The sequence below is a fragment of the Buteo buteo genome, chromosome 24 (assembly GCF_964188355.1).
Source record: "Buteo buteo chromosome 24, bButBut1.hap1.1, whole genome shotgun sequence".
Lineage (NCBI taxonomy): Eukaryota > Metazoa > Chordata > Aves > Accipitriformes > Accipitridae > Buteo > Buteo buteo.
Genome location: NC_134194.1, coordinates 12069328 through 12086728, shown reverse-complemented (window position 1 = coordinate 12086728; position 17401 = coordinate 12069328). Strand labels below are relative to the sequence as shown.

At 52.9% G+C, this 17401-nt stretch overlaps 1 protein-coding gene across 3 annotated transcripts in view; it reads left to right on the top strand.

Moving 5' to 3' along the window:
• SH3PXD2B (SH3 and PX domains 2B) overlaps positions 1-16994 on the top strand; it is an 80377-nt gene extending 63383 nt beyond the window's left edge. The window contains exons 6-14 of one of the 3 annotated variants that reach the window (XM_075056382.1): positions 231-256; positions 629-664; positions 7128-7262; positions 8783-8887; positions 10973-11090; positions 12382-12608; positions 13171-13220; positions 13700-13825; positions 14736-16994. In XM_075056382.1, the coding sequence (XP_074912483.1) occupies positions 231-256; positions 629-664; positions 7128-7262; positions 8783-8887; positions 10973-11090; positions 12382-12608; positions 13171-13220; positions 13700-13825; positions 14736-16232 (2320 nt within the window). In that variant the 3' untranslated portion in view covers positions 16233-16994. The remainder of the gene's footprint in view (positions 1-230; positions 257-628; positions 665-7127; positions 7263-8782; positions 8888-10972; positions 11091-12381; positions 12609-13170; positions 13221-13699; positions 13826-14735) is intronic. The other 2 variants (XM_075056383.1, XM_075056384.1) reach the window with 2 other exon arrangements.
• Positions 16995-17401: the final 407 nt, after the last annotated feature.

Genomic DNA, 17401 nt, shown 5'->3' with positions numbered 1-17401 from the left:
TCACCCTGCGAAAGACAAAAGCATTAAATTACTAAATGAAGGGAGGGGAGAGATGGGCAGTTTGCAAGGTGGGTGATGCCCCATGTCACCCATGGAGACATTAGCTGGTTGAGGGAGGTCAGCGGCCCCACCAGGGCCAGCACTGCTGTGCTTTCCTGGGTGGGTTTGTCAATTAGCCAACAACCCAACTGCCCCATCCCTCTGCTGACACTCTTCCTTCTCTTTTTCAGGGAGCCCATTGGAAAGAAGAGGTCTGGTAAGGACTCCTTTCCTCTCCGCTGGTTCCACCAGCTCCTCCTTTCGCCCACAGCTGTGGTCTCCTGGAACGGGGCGAGGGCCTGACCCCATGGCGAGCCAAACCCCTGCTGTGGTCCCCCATGGGGCTCCCCGACATGTTGTGCCCCCTCCATCCACCCAGGATTTCACTGCAGCCTCCAAGTCCCGGTCCCACGTCCCCTGCACCTCCCATGGTGCTCCCAAAGGTGGGATGGACGCCTGCAGCTCTCCACGCTGCACTGACCTTCCCGTTCATGCCTTAATCGAGTTGTTGCCACCATTGCTGCCACCCCCGAGTTCATTTCCCTCCCCGCCTCATGCCTTGTCTCCCGTCCTTTTGTTCCTCCATCAGGGTTTATCCAGAGAACGGCCTCTTTTCTGCAGAGAGGTAGTAACAGCCGCTCGCTACCTGGCCCTTGCTCTTGCTTTGCCTTTTGCCGGGGGGACACCTGCTCGGGCTGAGTGGGCAAGCCCCTTGCAAGAAGCTGTCACATCCTCCATAGCTTTTTGTGGTGGCTAGTGGACACGGGGCAGTAGTGGAGAAGAGGTGTGGTGGGCTGGGACTGGCGCTTGGCTGTCGGTACAGCTCCGCATGCAGGGGCTGTGTCACAGGTTGTGGGTGAAGGGCAGAGCTGGGTCTGCAGCCAGGAGGATGGGGATGCAAAATTTCCCAAGTCTGGAGGAGGGTCTGAGTTGCATGGTGGTCAGTGTGAGGTTGAAAGTCTCCCGATGCAGCAGTACGTTTTGCTTCATGATTGCACCAGCTGGGACCCTTTGGGTGGACGGGTGGGTCTGGGATGCTCTACCCCTGTGCCTCAAGACGGGGGAATATCTCTGAAAAAAACCCTAGTTGATATGGTTTAGTGGTTATCTGAGCTTCCCAGAAAGAGGAGAAGGAGAGAGGAGGGGAAGAGCCTTCAATCCGTGGTTTAGGAAGGGCATCTTTCAGCTACTGGAGCCACAGAAGGTAAAAAATAGCACAAGGTCTTTGGGAAGGAAGGTCTGAGTCTTGGCTGGATGGAGATTCTGCTGAAATAGGTTGTGAAAAGGTTTTTGGCCAGAGAGTTGGCAGTGCCATAAGCTACGTAAGCAAATTCCCTTGTAGATGAGTGGGTTCCTTTCGGAGGAGAGAGAAAAGGTACAGGGGAGACTCAAAGGCTTGATTCCCCTTTCTTTTCCACTGGAGCTGCAGGTCATCCCTCCCTCAAGAACTGATGGTGTCCCAGCATCTTAACTGAGACTAGTTGTAGGATGCATATGAAAAGCTCAGATGTCTGCTTGAACAGTGGCTCCTGGTTTCGGTCTGTTCTCATGGGCAGGTCATAACTGGGTGCTCTCCTGATTGACTAGCAGGGGTTTACCAGTATGGTTAAAACCTTCGGACAACATTTTCTCCTCAAACTTTGACTGCTGCAAGGTGTGTCTGTCAAAGCTGGACCTTGGGATGGTCATTTTATAGCTCTCATGAGCCATTTGCAAGCACAGACCGCAGCTTTTGTACTAGCTTTCTTGTGCTCAAGTGGTGGGTCTTCAACTAGCTTTGGAGGCAGAGAGAAGCGTCTCACTGTGCGTGGGGACAAAAAGAGGCTGCAATTGTTTTCGTTCTCCTCTCTTTTGATAAAACAGAGGTAAAATAAAGATACAGTCTTCCTCATCTTGAAAATTTCTCTTGTGTGCTGGCTCAGCAGGAACATTTGGTGAGTAAGGGAAGGGTGTTATATTTCCCTGAGATCAGTGTGTGTTTAGGCCGCTTTGAATCCTGTCCACTTACATTAGGCAAGAGAAAAGAAGGCCTCTCTAGGGTTGAGAGGAAGAAAATTTCTGCTGCACAACTCAGTTCTTTGAAGACAGAATTCAATTTAAGGATGCTGGCTGTTAGCGAAGTATGAGCTTTTCTCCTGCTTGCATACACAGCTTCGTCCTGCCTTCCCACTGCAGGTTTATGGGCAGCTTCACACTGCCATCCTGTTGGCATGGTGGGTTTCTAAGTGACACAGGAATGTTGCTGAGGTCAAAGAGAAACTGCTCTTTGGGGTGCTGTTTGCTTGGCACCATTGAGAGGGAGAGAACAGGGCGAGTTTGGGTAACATCCAGACCAGAGCCTGCTCTGGCAGGGCAGGATGCCGTGTTTTGCCCATGGCACCTGGCATATGTGCAGTAGCCATCGGGGAAAGATGTTTGTGTGCAGTAACATTACAAAGGGCTGATGCCTCATGCCAGACATGTTCAGAGACTCCTCTCACTGTCTTGCATTTTCTGGCAGCAGAAACAGAGTTTGGTTCTGCTGCTGTCACCCTGACTCCTCTTACACCTTGAGAAAGTCCCTGATGGTTCATCGGTTCCTCAAGCCAGGCCTGCTTTGAGGTAGCAAATATGCAGCAAGGCACAAAAAAGGCTCATTCAATATGGGATCTCCCTGAGGAGGGGGCATCCAATAGCTGCTAACAAACAAAAATCATGAAAATTTTCCAATAAGCAATTTCCCAATTGCGTATTTCTCCCAGCATTGCCAGAGAGGGGGTGAACTGCTCTTCAGGAGAGCGTTGGAAAGAGCTCCCGAGATCCTGGCAACAGCAAGCCCTGTTTTGAAATCGGATTTAAGCAAACACTGGGATGCGAAGTGGGTTAAAGTACTGCCTGCCCTCAACCTCCTGGGGTGACCAAGAGGCTCAAGTGACATTTGCTGTTGCAAGGAGGGCCCGGTGTAAGCGAGCATTGGAAATAAAATCTGCTTCCTCTGCTTAGTTTTTTTACCAGTATTTGTAATCCCACATGTCTGTGAGCCTTAGGCATGGACCCAGGCTCCGTACTGCCTGCAGCTTGCAGGGGGGTGGATTATTCCCCAGACTCTGGGACTCTGAAGACTGACTTGGCCACCGATTTAGGTACATCTAAAAGTAGTCATCGTATCAGTCCCAAAGACTGTGTTGAGCGTTTCTATTCTCTCCTCTTGCAGTTCAACAGAAAGCACAGATGGAGAGTCATGGGTTCGTTGCACCACTGACTTAGTGCAGGAGAACCTGAAACTGTCTCCAGAGTTTATATTTGGGTGAGGCTGCCCAAGGAGGCTGGCAGAGAGCTCCAATATGCCCCTGCCAGTTTTATTTTAGATGCTTTCTTGTGTGGCCACGTCTCTTTTGCTGTGCTATGTAATGTGCCTGCAACGGCATAGAGACCCCAAACCACAGTATTCAGTCTAATGAGAGACAGTGAAAACACAGCTCTTGTATCCTACAGTATCCATAGAGGGACCTTTCTAAAACTCCACTGGTGAATGGTATTTCCATGTGATTATTTTCCAGTTCTGGAAAAATCCCTGGAGAGATGAGAGGGCTTGCAAAGAGCACAGCGCAGCATCTAGTGCCCATTTCATGTGAAAGCAGGAAGAAAGTCACTTTTGCAGTACTCATCTTCACAAATTCACCAGGTCTGGGAGAAGAGGGGCTGTCCTGAGAGTACTGGATCTGCTTAGCACAGGCCAGAGGACTAGAAGGAAGAAACTTTATCCAAAGCATGACATTTTTGAAAGCTGCATTAGGCAAGGGCTAGAGTGTACAGCAAGGGCAGGCTTCAAAAACAAATAGCCTTATTTCAGTCCTGAGCTCTCTGTTTCCCTCTGAAGGTGCCAGTGTGCAAGCCCCATAAGAAAGTCTTCACTTTTGGCACTGATACTGCAAAGCCAGAAATTGGAAAGGCTGGAAATATCGCAAGCGACCCCATAACTGTGAGATTTCCTACTGGGTTTGTACACCTCAATGCTTTGGGTGAATGGCCAAGTTCCTGGTCAAAAAAAACCTGCAGAGATTTCTGGGCTGACTTGTATGTGACGTATCTTGAGAGCAAGGTCACTGTGCTGAGCAGTCCTTGGGTTGGTAGCTGGGATGTGCACTGCCCGGAGGCAGCTTCTGCTTGGCCCTGCTTGCAGAGCTGGGTGCATTTCCCCGTGGCTCTCCTGCATCCACGGCAAGCATCAGTTCTGCAAGTCCCAGTCCAAGGACCTCAGTGGTCTCTTGACTCAATGCACATCCCTTCTCTTGGCCATGTTTGTGTCAGTCTCACAAGTGAGGGGTGTTTAGAGTACACAGTCTGTGCTCCTGCCTACAGCTGTCTGCAAAACTCACTTTCTTGTGGGCTCTGGACTGTACTAATGCTTCCTCCCCTCCCCAGCTGCAGAGCTTTAGTACTGTCTCTCATCTTAGATGGTAAGGTTTACACCATTGCTATTTTTAAGAGAACTCGAGTCTGCCCATATAAAGGATGTTTTCTTGTTAACTTGAGTATGTATTTTTGTGGTTGAGGATGATTATGCCAGGTGAAGATGCTCCTGAAATTAACTCCTACTTCTTCCTCCAAGCTCAGTTTACCACTTCTGTTGCTGGTTTAATAGGTACATTGGAGGATCCAGAATTGCCTGCTGAAACTACAAATAGCCTTAGAGCAACGGGTGTAATTATAGCAAGGGAGGCAGAAAGAAGAGTACTTCTTTCTTCCTGTAGCTGTTATTCTTCTCTCAGGGGCTGGGTAGATCTTCTGATCACTTTAAGCACAAAGCTTTAATTGAGCTAGTAGAACAGATAGTCCTAGCATCCACCATTCACTTTAGAGGGCTATTTTTAATTCTGTCTTGTGCCCCACCTCTGGGTTTTGGTATGGAGGAAGCTTTCATTAGCGGTAACAGATCCTCTGCACTTGGCCAGCTCACCTGGAGCTGTGCAGAGTGCTGTTTATAGCAGAATAACATGGACATTTTGCCTCCTCTTCCTTTAAATAAGACTGTCCTGAAGATACATTGTTTGTTTAAATCTTTGTTGTGGTCTTTGTTTCTCAGAACCAGGTTGAGAAGTTGTGACCTTGTGCACAGGAGAACTTCTCTGTGAGGCAGCAGAGCATCCTAGGATTGCTAAGGACCTGCTAGATCTTGTCCATCTCTACTCATACCCTTTTGGGATGAGTATGCCACCCTAGGTTTCTTTCCTCTGGGGCAACCTATGCCCTGCAATAGGTTCCCCTATAGGAAAGATCTTTTGTGAGGCTGAGACCGCTCATGTGATGGGGGAGCCGTTGGTGTCTCTTGCAGTGTAGGTGTACTTGTCCGTAGAAACTTGTTCCTGATAACGTAGTCTGAATTTCTTTGCTGCAGTTCACCCAACTATCCCAAGGAACCACCGCTCTCTATGTAATTTCATACCCTTCAGAGACTGGGAGGTAATCGTCCCGTATATCTGCCATGCTGTAGAAGCTATAGGGCTGGGCCAGGTGTAATTTCTGCCCTGAGCCAAAACTTGAGGCTCCCTGCTCAGGGCACATGCACAGTCCTGTAAATTTGACTTAACACCCATGATCAGGTGTGTGATTCTTTTGTATCCCTCATGCTATAATAATTAACACTATCCTATTTCCAAAGCACTTGGCAAGTATTAATCAATTCTTACCACACCTGGGGAGAATGGGGTAATATAGTAGTGTCCTCATCTGACAGGTTGCAAAGCTACAAGACAAAGCGTTGGGTTGGAGGCCAGGGCTCGGGGTAGAGGGGAGTCGTGGGCAAGAGTTGCTGACACCTTTTTGCTTCTTGGAGGCTTTTGGAGGCCGATGGGGCAAGTGCTGCTGGTGCTCTGGGTAACCGAACGCCTTGCGGCTGGTTTAGCAGGAGGCTGAGCCCGAGCGAACGCCCGGCTCGGTGGGGCTGAACAGGCTGGACTCGGTACTGAGCGCACGCAGTGTCTGCTCCTGTGAGCCTGCAAAACCCGCGGTCACTTCGCGGTCTCCCTGCACACAGCGAGCGTCAGTGCACGTGTGGGAAAAGGGTATCTTTGCTCAGTTTATAGGGACAAAGTCGGGGCCACGTTTCTAAAGCAGCGTCGGATGCGAGTGGGAACCTGTTGCGGTGCTACCCCAACGCCAAGCGAAGGGGGTGCATCTCTATCCCGAGCGCTCCCCTAAATGAAAAACGCGCTTGCGAAAACACAAACCAGCCTTGCCCCCGCTGTGCCTCGCTGCTGGTCCCCTGGCAGAGGAGGGGGCTGGCGGTGCTCCCGGGGGTCCCCTGCCCTTAGCCCGCAGTGCCACCTGCAGCCTGCCCGGGCTCGGCGCAGCCACTGCCGCGGTGCCCAGCGATCCCGGCCGCGGCCGTCTCGCCTCCGGGTGGCAGGTCTCTTTGTGGCCAAAGGGAAGCTTTGCTGCCGCTGTATCCTGCCCTTTTGCTCCTCCTTGGGGTATTTTTTTTCTTTTTTTTTTTTTTTTTTGACATGGAATTGGGATCTCCAGCGGGAGGAGCTGAGCAGAGTTAGCAGAGCGCATAGCAGAGAGTGCAACCCGCGCTGGCGAGTTGTGAGAAGGCGACTGAAATACATAAGGGCGATGATGACGGGGGGGGATGCTGCTCTCTCCTACAAACACCCTTCTGCCTGGGTCTCCAGACTCTTTAGCCAGGACCCGCAAAACTCCCTGCAGGGTGGGTGTATTGAGTTGGGGTCGGAGCTGGTCCACGCGTTGGGGCAGCCGATGCCGGAGACTGCCCCGAGCCCCGTCCGTCCCTGACAGCAGGACCCAGGCTGCTGTGTGCATCTCTGGCGGTGATGGGGTTGCTTGGACGGCTCTGTCTGTCTGTGAGCAGGAAGGTGGGTAGCAAGTGAAAGGTCTCACCTGGCTGTACCCTTCTCACCTGGCTGCTGGTTTGGTCTCTCTCCTCCTCACTCTGCCCAAGTCTCTGGCTCACGTCTTTCACGCTGGGGTCCCCAGGGTGTCCTGGAGCTGCTCGCAGGCCAGCAGGTGCTCGGGAGCGGTGGCCCATGCTCTCGGGAGCCGGTGCTGACCCTGGCACACGGGTCGGTTCTTATCCCCCTGTGCAGGAGCTGACTCTGCGTCGGTCGACCCCTTGGTGCTGGAGCAGTATGTCGTGGTGGCGGACTACCAGAAGCAGGAGAGCTCCGAGATCAGCTTGTGCGTGGGCCAGTTGGTGGATATCATTGAGAAGAACGAATCAGGTACAGAGAGTTTGGCTTGGCAGAGGGCTTTGTGTCTACTCTGCGTTGCAGAGCAGGGGCAGGAATAGCAATCCTGTATTGTCAGTGTTTTCCTAATAGGACCTTAAGCGAAACAGCCTCCAGGCGCCTCACAGGGATGTCCTTGGATGGTCAGCTGAGGTGGGACGTGGAGGAAGCAGCTTCAGTCTGCAGGCTGTCTGTATTGAGCGTGGACAAGACTTCAGGGCTGTCTCTAAAGGAAGGGTCTGATTACCTGTGTGCTAAGCGCCAGGCGCCGTCCATCTTTTACTGTCTCTATGCTTTTTCATGCTGAAAAACTTGGCCAATGGGTCCTGAGGACAAAAGCCATTCCTGGAGTTGGCAGCCTTGTTTTATTGATGGAAGGGGACATTCTCATGGTGCCCACGAAAGCCCCTATTGTATATTTGCAATTCCTGCTTCCGAACACGATGAAACACCCAGTCATGGAGTGGGGCAGGCAGCTGAGCTATTTGCTTGCCTCAAAACTTGAACTTGCTCTTAATCTCTGCAAAGGGATCAAGTCATGTCATGGGCCCAACTTCTGGAGTTTGTTTGAAAGGGGAATTTATTCCCTGAAGTTAACAGAAGTTGCTGGGGGGGGGGGGGGCAGGGTTTAAAGATAAATCGTGAAAATAGATTTTAAAATTCTGAAAAGGTGCTCCCCAAGAGGATTAGTTGCACCAGCAGCTATGTTTGAGAACAAGGAAAATAAAAGCAACCCTGAAGCAAGGCTATTAGCACAGCCAATCCAAAAGCTACGGCAAATAATTTATTTATCAGATGTCAGCCCTGGTTTTCCCTTCCATGCCGGTAGCTGCTGATTCCCTCCCTGACAATTTAGTTGTCTTTCTCAATGACTCACTGGTGAGGTTCTGAGGATAATGCTCGGTCTTTATTTTTTTCCCCCTAAAGATACAAATAGCTTGTGCTTTTAATAGCTGAGGAGCACGCGTTTATTTTGATTGGACACCCAGGGTGGCCCAGAGAATTGTTTGTGGCCGCTATGGAGCTGGCGAGGTTTCTGCTGGGAGAGCTCATGTTTTAATCTTGCATTTGCTCTCAGGTTTTAAAATTTGCTGTTTCCACAGATATAGGGAAGGCGAGAGCGCAGCAGGAGTCAGCTATCGATTTGCAGACAGTGTATTCATCTCTGCTAATTAGCCTGGGCTTGCTGACCCAGACTGAGGGAAAATGAACCATGAAGGGGAAAAAAAGGAAAGCAAACGTGGTGGCTGGAGCCATTCAGTTCTCAGAGCCTCTCCCATTTTTTGTGGGGAGGGAACTGCACATTTAGATATCACTCAGCTGAGAGTCTCCCCTGCTGCTGTCTGTGCTCCCTTTTGGATAGCGCTTTGGCTCTGTTGCTTTGGGGTCACCCCAGCTTCTCGTGTAGGCAGCAAGCAGGGGGCAAAGCTCCTCAGGCTCGTGGTTTGGAGGGAGGGAGGGAGGTTTTAGCTAGTGGGAGCCCTTGGCTGAGCTGCCTGCTGTTTTCTTCTCAGGCTGGTGGTTTGTGAGCACGTCGGAGGAGCAAGGCTGGGTGCCAGCAACCTGCCTGGAAGCCCAGGATGGTGTCCAGGATGAGTTCTCAATGCAGCCTGATGAAGGTAAGAAGCTGCTGGAGACATCTGCCCCAGCTTCTTCCTGCTGAACTGCACTGAACTGCTCGCAGGACTGCATAGCCCTCCCTGACTTAGGCAGGGCACGAGCTCGGGAAAGACAAACCCACACGTGCTGTTCAGTCCTGTCTGCCTGTAGTAGTCCTGCCTGCCCAGTGCTCTACTCCAGTACTGCAGCAGGAGTGAGGCAGCTGGATACTGGTGGTGTAACTGCTGGCCTTTCTGCTGTCCCACAGAGGGGCTGAAGGTGCTAACTCCAGGGAACACTCAGTCCTGCCATCCCAATGCCTCCTTTAGGCCCCAGGGAGCTGTTTTACCTGCACTGGAGGAGGAGCAAAGCTCAGGTCCTAGGACAATTCACATACCTTCTAAACCTGTGCAGAACAAAGAGCATGCATGACCTCATGTTATGAGAATAGCAAGGTTGCAGCCTTTGCTTAGAGCTAATCTGAAATGCCCCTGGAGAAAAACGTCCTTCCCATTGACCACTGTATGCTCAAAGCAGTGCTGTAGCTGGCTCAGCCGCTCGTCTGGGGAGATGAAGGTGGGAGGGGGGCTCAGACCAGGGAGGGCCCCCGGAGGGCTCCAGGTGAGTCTCTGTGCCACACTCTGGCCCTGTCTCCTCTTGGACCTGAAGTGCTGCCTCCTTATGTCCTTTCTTGTCCTTCTCCTGCTTCCCCAACATGCTCTTACCAGTCCCATGGAGATACTGGTCTCTGCCCAGGCACGTTGGCCGCCGTCGGACTCTTGGGGACTTGTACACCAGTGGATGGGGTCAAGGTGGACTTCGTAGAGACTTGTTCGGCTGCCCATGTTTTGTGCTTGGAGCCTTGTTGTCTGCATGTTTGTTTGCTTTACATGTGACGAACCCTGCTTGTGTCAGTCCTCAATGCATGCCATACATGCTCCTCAGCTTTCCATTAGGCCCATTCATGTCCACCTCTTTCCTGTCTCAGCTGTTCCTTCTCACTTTTTGAGGCTTGTTTTGGTTACAGAGGCTGGAGTTTCTGCTTTCCCCCAACACATGTATGCAGACTTCTTGCAACTGCTGCCTTAGTTCCTGTAAGAGTAACTCCTCTGAGCCATGGCCCTGGGGTTGGTGGCTCAGATGGGGTCAGGAGGAGAAGAGCCAGCTTGGTTTTGCTGGATGTGACAGGACATTTTCTGCTTTGACTCATTTGCATGAAGGCAGTGGGAAATCAGACCTTTTGAGTGCTGTGCTCCTCCAAGAAGACAAATCCAGGAAACCTGCACGGTGCGGATATATGAATGTCCAGAGGTGTCGGGTTTGGAGGTAGACTTTTCCCAAAATAGCCTTCACCCTATTGTGGCACTGCTCAAGCACAGGCAATTGCTTTCCTGGGTTTCTTTCAAGAGAGGACAGGAGAAGGTGAGGGAGAGGAGTGGATGGATGGACCTGTTTGTCTGATGTTGTCCGCATGGCTGTTAGGATCTTTCCCCTTCCCCTTGAAGGGAAGAGCATCCATGTCCCTGCTTACCATCATTTGGTCTAGTGGACAGGACATCAGACTCTTCTCCAGGCTCACCACATGGCTTTGACCAATGTCTTGGGGGACCTAGCTGTTGAATAGGGAAGTTCATGTAGACCTGCTGTTGTAGAGCAGTTTGAGAGCTGTGTGTGAGAGCACATCTGTATGTATGTGTGGGGTTACTCCCTGATGCCTGTGGGATTTCTTTCCCTGGATAGAGGACAGTTCTTCTTTAAAGGCTCTGAGAAAGAAATTTGAACTGAAATGGATGCATGCAAGGCTTCTGTGAAGGGCAAGTGAAAGGAGAGCTGTCATATAAAAGATAGTCTTTAGTCCTAAAGGAGAGGCGGAACCGTTTTAGACAACTTCTCCTTGGGCCAGACTAGCTCACCAAAGCTTACATTTCAAAATGCAGCTGGGTTTGTTTTGAAATACATTTCACTGGCATTTATTTTCTGAATGGTGTGTTTGCACCCGTATTACAACAGGAATTATCATTATATAAAGCACTTAACCATTGTTCGACTGAGTCCAGGTTTCCATAAAACAGTATCTCCGTGAAACTGCACTTTCTTTCCAACAGAGGAGAAGTACACTGTTATTTACCCATACACTGCAAGAGACCAGGATGAAATGAACCTGGACAAAGGGGCTGTGGTGGAGGTGATCCAGAAGAACCTGGAGGGCTGGTGGAAAATCAGGTACCATCCCTACCTCTTCCTCTTCCCTGGCAATGCAGCTGGGGCTGTGCAAAGCAGAGGCCTGATGCGCATGGGATGTACAGTCCAAAGGCAAGTCTAGGGTGTTGGGAAGGGCAGAGTACCAGAACTCATTTCTCTCCATCCCTACTCACTAAGGCTAGCTGATGTTCAGGGCTTTAGCCAAGCATAGCTGTGGTTAAACGTCTTTAAAATCCCCCAATTTCCTGTGCTAGGAGGTGGACTGCGTCACGGCATCACATGCCCCAGCAGTACAAAGGGAACTGGTGTGAGAGCATTAGTATTACATCATATGCTGCTGATAGGAAAACCAGGGAGTGTCCTGGAGGCAGGCTGGATCCTCTGGCTGTGTTAGGAGCTCCTGCAGAGAAGGGCCGTTGCCTGGGCCAGGTCTGCTCTGTGCAGGGTATGCTGAGGCCAAAGACTCTAGATAGTCCCGAGCTGATACTTGTTTTCTCCTGAAAGCTCATTTTCTCTTGTCTGTGGTCTAGCAAATGGCCGGACTTGAGCAGGGTGGGAGCACATGCTGCAATTTTCTTAACCTTACATTGAACCTGTGGTCTTGGCAGCAGCAAAGCCCCAGAAAAACGTCCATTGACTTTTTAAGCAGAGGAGAGCTGCCACAAGAGCTCTAAAGGCAATTACAAGCTCAGTAGCTGGTGCCATCTGAGTGTAGTGGCTGCAGCCCAGCCAGCGGGGAGAGTCTCGGATGCTGGCGCGGGACCCTCCGGCATGGCAGGGAGACTCCGCAGATGTGGTTTTTCAATCAGATCGCGGGACTGGTTTCTCTCCTAAACAGTGCAGATTTAGAACGGGGAAGGGATCCAGGCTGCCGGCATGCCGGCAGAGGGCTTGCGCTTTCTCCAAAGACCAGGTACATCAATCCTAGCAGCAGCCCTCTGGTTTTCCCCTCTGCTTCCCCTGCCAGTGCGCTTCATTCCTGAACCAGTGCCATTGCCGAGGCGAAAAGGAAATCGGGCTTCGCGCCATTCCCAGCCCTCGGCCCGCTGGCTGCAGCTGGCTTGCACGGGAGCGTTAGTCATGGCTGGAGCTCTCCAGGTGCCCACGTGCCACAAGGCATGACAGCTGGCAAGCTCATTTTGCCCAGATCAGGCGGTATCTTTGGTCAACGCGTGTCCTGAGCTCTGGCTCCGGGGATGTCCGATGGCTCCACACCACTGGAGCGCGGTGGGTCGCTCCTCTGGGGAGGGCTCGCAGCCCCGGTGCAGCGCAGGGGCTCTGCGCGGTGACACTGCTGCTGTTGCCACCGCAGGTACCAGGGCCAAGAAGGCTGGGCCCCTGCCTCCTACCTCAAAAAGGGAAATGGAGACATGTTCTCACAGAAGCTGGGGTCAGGCTCCTCCGCTCATTCGTGTGCCTTGGATCTGGATGGCATCTCCCGGCAGCAGGTCGCGGCGAGCCGAGAGAAGGATGGGCTCGCTGGCCAAAGGGACGGGAGATTCGACAGCCGTCCCCTGCCCAATGCTGACATCCGACGCAGTAAGTGGCCTGTGGGGAGGAGGCCGGTGGTGGCTGGGGTGTCAGCGCAGCCTTTCCTGCAGACTTTTGGGAGACATAACGGGGTGTGAGGGAGGCAGAAGGCTTGCAGGCGCTGTGGGCTCTGCAGCAACGTCTGGAGGTGACATTGCGAAAGTGGATGGGGCACGAGCACAGTGCTGCCCAGGGATGTGCTGAGGATCAGCAAATGTGATGGAGATAAAACTTCCCCCTCCCAGACTGGAGATGCTCTCCTCTCAGAAGCTAGGGCATTTTAACCCCTCTGCAGGCCAGGTCTTCTGGGTCAGGCCTGCAATGAAAAAGCAATTTCATGTGGTGACTTCAGCTGCATTTTCCAGCAGTACCTGATGGTGCAAAGGTGGTTCCTCTTCCAGTGGGATGCCCTCAAAACCTGGGTGACTCAGGGTACCTGGCAGACAGGTTCCTCCTTTGGCTTCCTTGCCCACGGGGCAGGCTTGCCTTTCTGTTTTCTCTTTCACTTTTGTGAACACACGTGTGACCAAAAGCCAGAAACTAAACAGCATCTGAAATTCTTCCTCCACAGAATCACCAAAGATGAGGCAGAGACCCCCTCCTCGCCGAGATCTCACCATAGTAAGTGCCAGCTGACGTAGGAGACCAGGAATGGCGAAGGGAGTCGGAGAGGAGCACTGAAAGGAGCTCTGGTCACTGGTTATTCTTTGCCTGGGATCTTCCCCCTCTACCATGGGCTCTGCTCTTGGTCAAGACTGGAGTACGCACGCTGCCTCCCTGCTGTCTTAAGACTCTTTCCTTTGCATGTGGTCTTTAAATGAACTTTTGGCCAGTCTGTCCTGCAAGGCTGGGTTGCCAGCGGGAGGCTGCAGGCTGGCTCCCTCCCTCTGGAGAGGGTGACTGCCGTCAGCAAGAGGTCTGACACTGAGCAATTTTCTGCTCAGCCTGGAGGTGGTTTGCTGGTTTGTGTTGGTGAGGATGCTGCACGGGCACAGCTGATCTCCCTGGCCTGGCTGTGCTGTCTTGTTTCTCTGTAGGCTGGTGGGCTGTAAACCCTGCTGTAGAAACATGCTGATGGGTTTTCTTTTTTCTCGTCATAGCCACGTGGTTTGAACCTGCCTAAACCTCCTGTCCCTCCTCAAGTGGAAGAGGAATATTACACCATCGCTGACTTCCAGACCACCATCCCTGATGGCATCAGCTTCCAGGCAGGAATGAAAGTAGAGGTGAGACTGTCATCTTCCCTTCTCACACCTTCATGTCAGTGCAGCGCTCCTGACTCCCGTTGCCCTAGGACCTGTTTCAGGCAGGAGCTCCCTTTCCAGGGAGGGAAGATCTGCTCATCACGGCATTCTGGGTGGAAACCAGGCACGGTGGTGCATGTGATTGCCTCTGTGGACTGTTAACAACCCAGGGCTCTCCTAGAGTGGGAGAGAAACCCGTATGAGCTCACGAGACTTTGGAGTCCGTGGTGCCCTTGGTGGCCTCCTGTCCCCCAGGCGTGTGGGTGCTGTGTTGCCTGAGCTAATGGAAATTAAAACCACACCACAAATGGGAGTAGAAGTGGTGGGTTTTTTCTTAGGCCAGGTGTAAAGTTCAAAGCTCTTCCAGAATTGCTTTCCTGGCACACCCGCTTTTGCTGGCAGAATCTCTCTTGCAGATGTGATTTTGCTTTTCAAAATGTAAGCCGTGCCTCTCAAGAGGATTTTTCCTTTACGGCTGCCCCAGTCAGCTCCTCCTAGGTCCCAGCACCACTCCTGGAGCCCCCAGAGGCCGGCCCTTGCTGATCCGTGCAGTGTCGCTGCCGGTTGATCGCTCCAACAGTGCCGCGCAGTGGCCACCGCCAGGAGCCAGCATCCCGGTCCTGTCTCCCAGGCAGGATGGTGACAGCTCCTCCTTGACATGGCTGTGTCGTTCCTCAGTCCCATGGCATGCAGGTCCCCTTCCCTGGCAGAAGTCCTTAGCAAGTTCCCCTCCTGTTAGGATGCCAGTCCTGGGATTACGTGGCTTTTGGTTACCAGGGCAGGAGGTACTGAGGCCGTATACCACCCTGACACCATTTCAGAGACACCCAGCATCCCCACTTGCGCAGAGGGCTCCTCCGTGGGTGTCTGAGGTTTCCTTTCCCCTCGGCAGGTTATTGAGAAGAACCTGAGCGGCTGGTGGTACATTCAGATTGACGAGAAGGAAGGCTGGGCCCCTGCCACGTTCATCGATAAGTACAAGAAAACCAGCAATGCATCCAGGCCGAATTTCTTGGCTCCGCTACCCAACGAGATGGCCCAGCTCCGGCTCGGTGACGCCGCGGCCGACGGCAGCACCAGCGAGGAAGCGACGGGACCGTGCCGTCCTCTGCCGGAGGCTCCTCCTAACGGCACGGACTGTGGTGGGAAGTGGGCCAAAGACTGGAAGGGGAAGGAGGCTCCCGAGAGCGGGGACCTAGCCTTTGCCGGGGGCTACGAGGAGATCTCGGACCGTGACACAGAGGAGAAGCCCAGCCTGCCGCCCAGGAAGGAGTCCATCATTAAATCAGAAGGCGAGTTACTGGAGAGGCAGAGGCCTCCCCCCAAGCCCCCAGGCATGATTTTGCCTATGATCCCACCCAAGCAGTCGGCGGCCCCGAAAGACAGCAAGAAGCCCGATCTGAAACCGGAGAAGGGCAAACTCTTCCAGCTGAAAAACGAAATGGGACTGGAATGTGGACACAAGGTGTCAGCCAAGGAGGTGAAGAAGCCAAACCTCCGGCCCATTGTCAAGCCAACCAAGCCAAAAGCCGAGCCTGCGGAGGACAAGCCTGAGCCCATCGCCCAGAATCCGTTCTTGAAGTCAAGACCTCAGATCAGGCCAAAACCCGCCGCAGCCCCCCGGACTGACCCACCTCCAGCGGATGATAAACTGGACATTTGCAGCCTGCGGAGCAAGCTTAGACCTGCAAAGTGCCCAGAGAAACCCTCCGAGCAGGACCCCGCTGCTGGCGAAAACTCCTTCAGTAATGCCATGGTTTCTTCAGAGGCTTCTGGAAGGTTTCAGGAGCGACCCAGCATGGACAGCAAACCCCTGCCCAAGCTGGACAGCCACGCCACGAAAGAGGCACTGCCCAAATCTCCCCTGGGGCCAGCAAACACCCCGGGTGCCAGGGAGCCCCCGCCGCAGCGCCCCATTGTGCCACCTCGCAGACCACCGCCCCCCAAGAAAACGGGGGGTCCTGCCTCCGGCCCCACAGCGGAGCTGAGGGCCCCGGCACGGGAAGTACCCGAAATCAGGTCATCCCCGGTGCCGGGGAGGCCCATGCTGGTTCCTCCGAAAGCCAAGCCGTTCCTCTCTGCCTCCATCCAAGACGAAGCCAAAGCGAAAAGCAGTGCAAGCCCAAAGGTCATATCCAAGCCAGTGGAGAGAGGGGAAACCAAGGAGAGGACCTCAGCCCCCGTCTCCAGTCCGGACGTCTCCAGGGAAGCTCTCTATGTGGCAGTGGCGGATTTCGAAGGCGACGAGGAGACCAACAGCTTTAAAGAAGGGACTTTGTTTGAAGTTCGTGAGAAGAACAGCAGTGGCTGGTGGTTTTGCAAGGTCCTGACTGGGAACCCGTGCTGGGAGGGCTGGATCCCTTCCAATTACCTACGGAAGAAGCCATAGCCGCTCCTCTGCTTGCACGGCTGGAGGTTCCCTGGTCTCTCACCTGAGTATTTAATTAGCAGATTAATTTATAGTTTTATGTGAGGCTGGCTTTAAAAAAACAAGATAATAATTGAGATCCCACACATTCCAGTTGGTGCCCGTTGGCAGCAGCATGGAGGAAGCAGCTCTGCCTCCCCTCCTCACCCGTGTGCTCCCATCCATCCTCCTCCTTGCATCCCCCCCAAGCACTGCGCTCCTGTGGCCATACTGGCAGCCCAGCTGTGCAGCTGGGGCTGCTCTGGCCAAACTTCATGGAATACGATGGCTACCATGGTTCTCCGTGCTAGGGAGATGGACCTTGATTGACATTTTTGCCACTTGTATGGGAAGTTAAAAAGAAATACGGCAGTAGCCAGGGAGAGAAGTGGAGCGTGGAACAGTACCAATGAAGGAAATCTGGCTGCACAAAAGGATTTGCCTTTCCCTGAGGCTCAGGGTCACGGTCCAATGTTGTAGGTCACGTTGCTTAGTCCAGGTGTGTAGCAGAGCCATAGGGAACATGGCAAAAAGGAGGAATGATTGCTGAGAACAGGGTCCCTGTAGCTCTGCGTGCATGTGCAGGCACAGGCATTGTGCTCTGGTTAAGGGCTGTGCCTTGCTCCCCCCCGTGCATGCCACGGGACCATCCCTTGGTCTTCCCTGCTCTACAACGACAAGTGTTAACTTCAACATTCTCCTGGTGGAAACAAAAATATAGAAAAATAGACACACACACACACACACATCTATAACAGGTCCTCTCTGTGCTGATCCAAGACGCTATGCAGGATTCTCCCTTGCAGTATTGCAACCAAACAACAAGAAGTATTTTGCTTCGGTAGCTGAAGAATACTATGCAAGGCACAGAGGACCAAAATGACCCCAAAAGCCCTGGAAAGAGGATGCTTTGCTCTCCTTTCCCCCCAAACTGCCCTGCCTGTTGGACTAATAGGGGACCACCCGTTCCCGTGACCCACAGAGCTTCCCTGGGCTGGCGGGCAGCAGCCAGGAGGTGGGTCCTTCAGTAGGTGCTGATATTATCAAGTGCAATCCAGAACGTGGGAGTTCAGCTCCTCATCACAACCAGTTGCGAGGCTTGTCTGGTGCTCAGGGGCTCCCTGCCTTGTTTGTCACCCCATCTGCCTGTC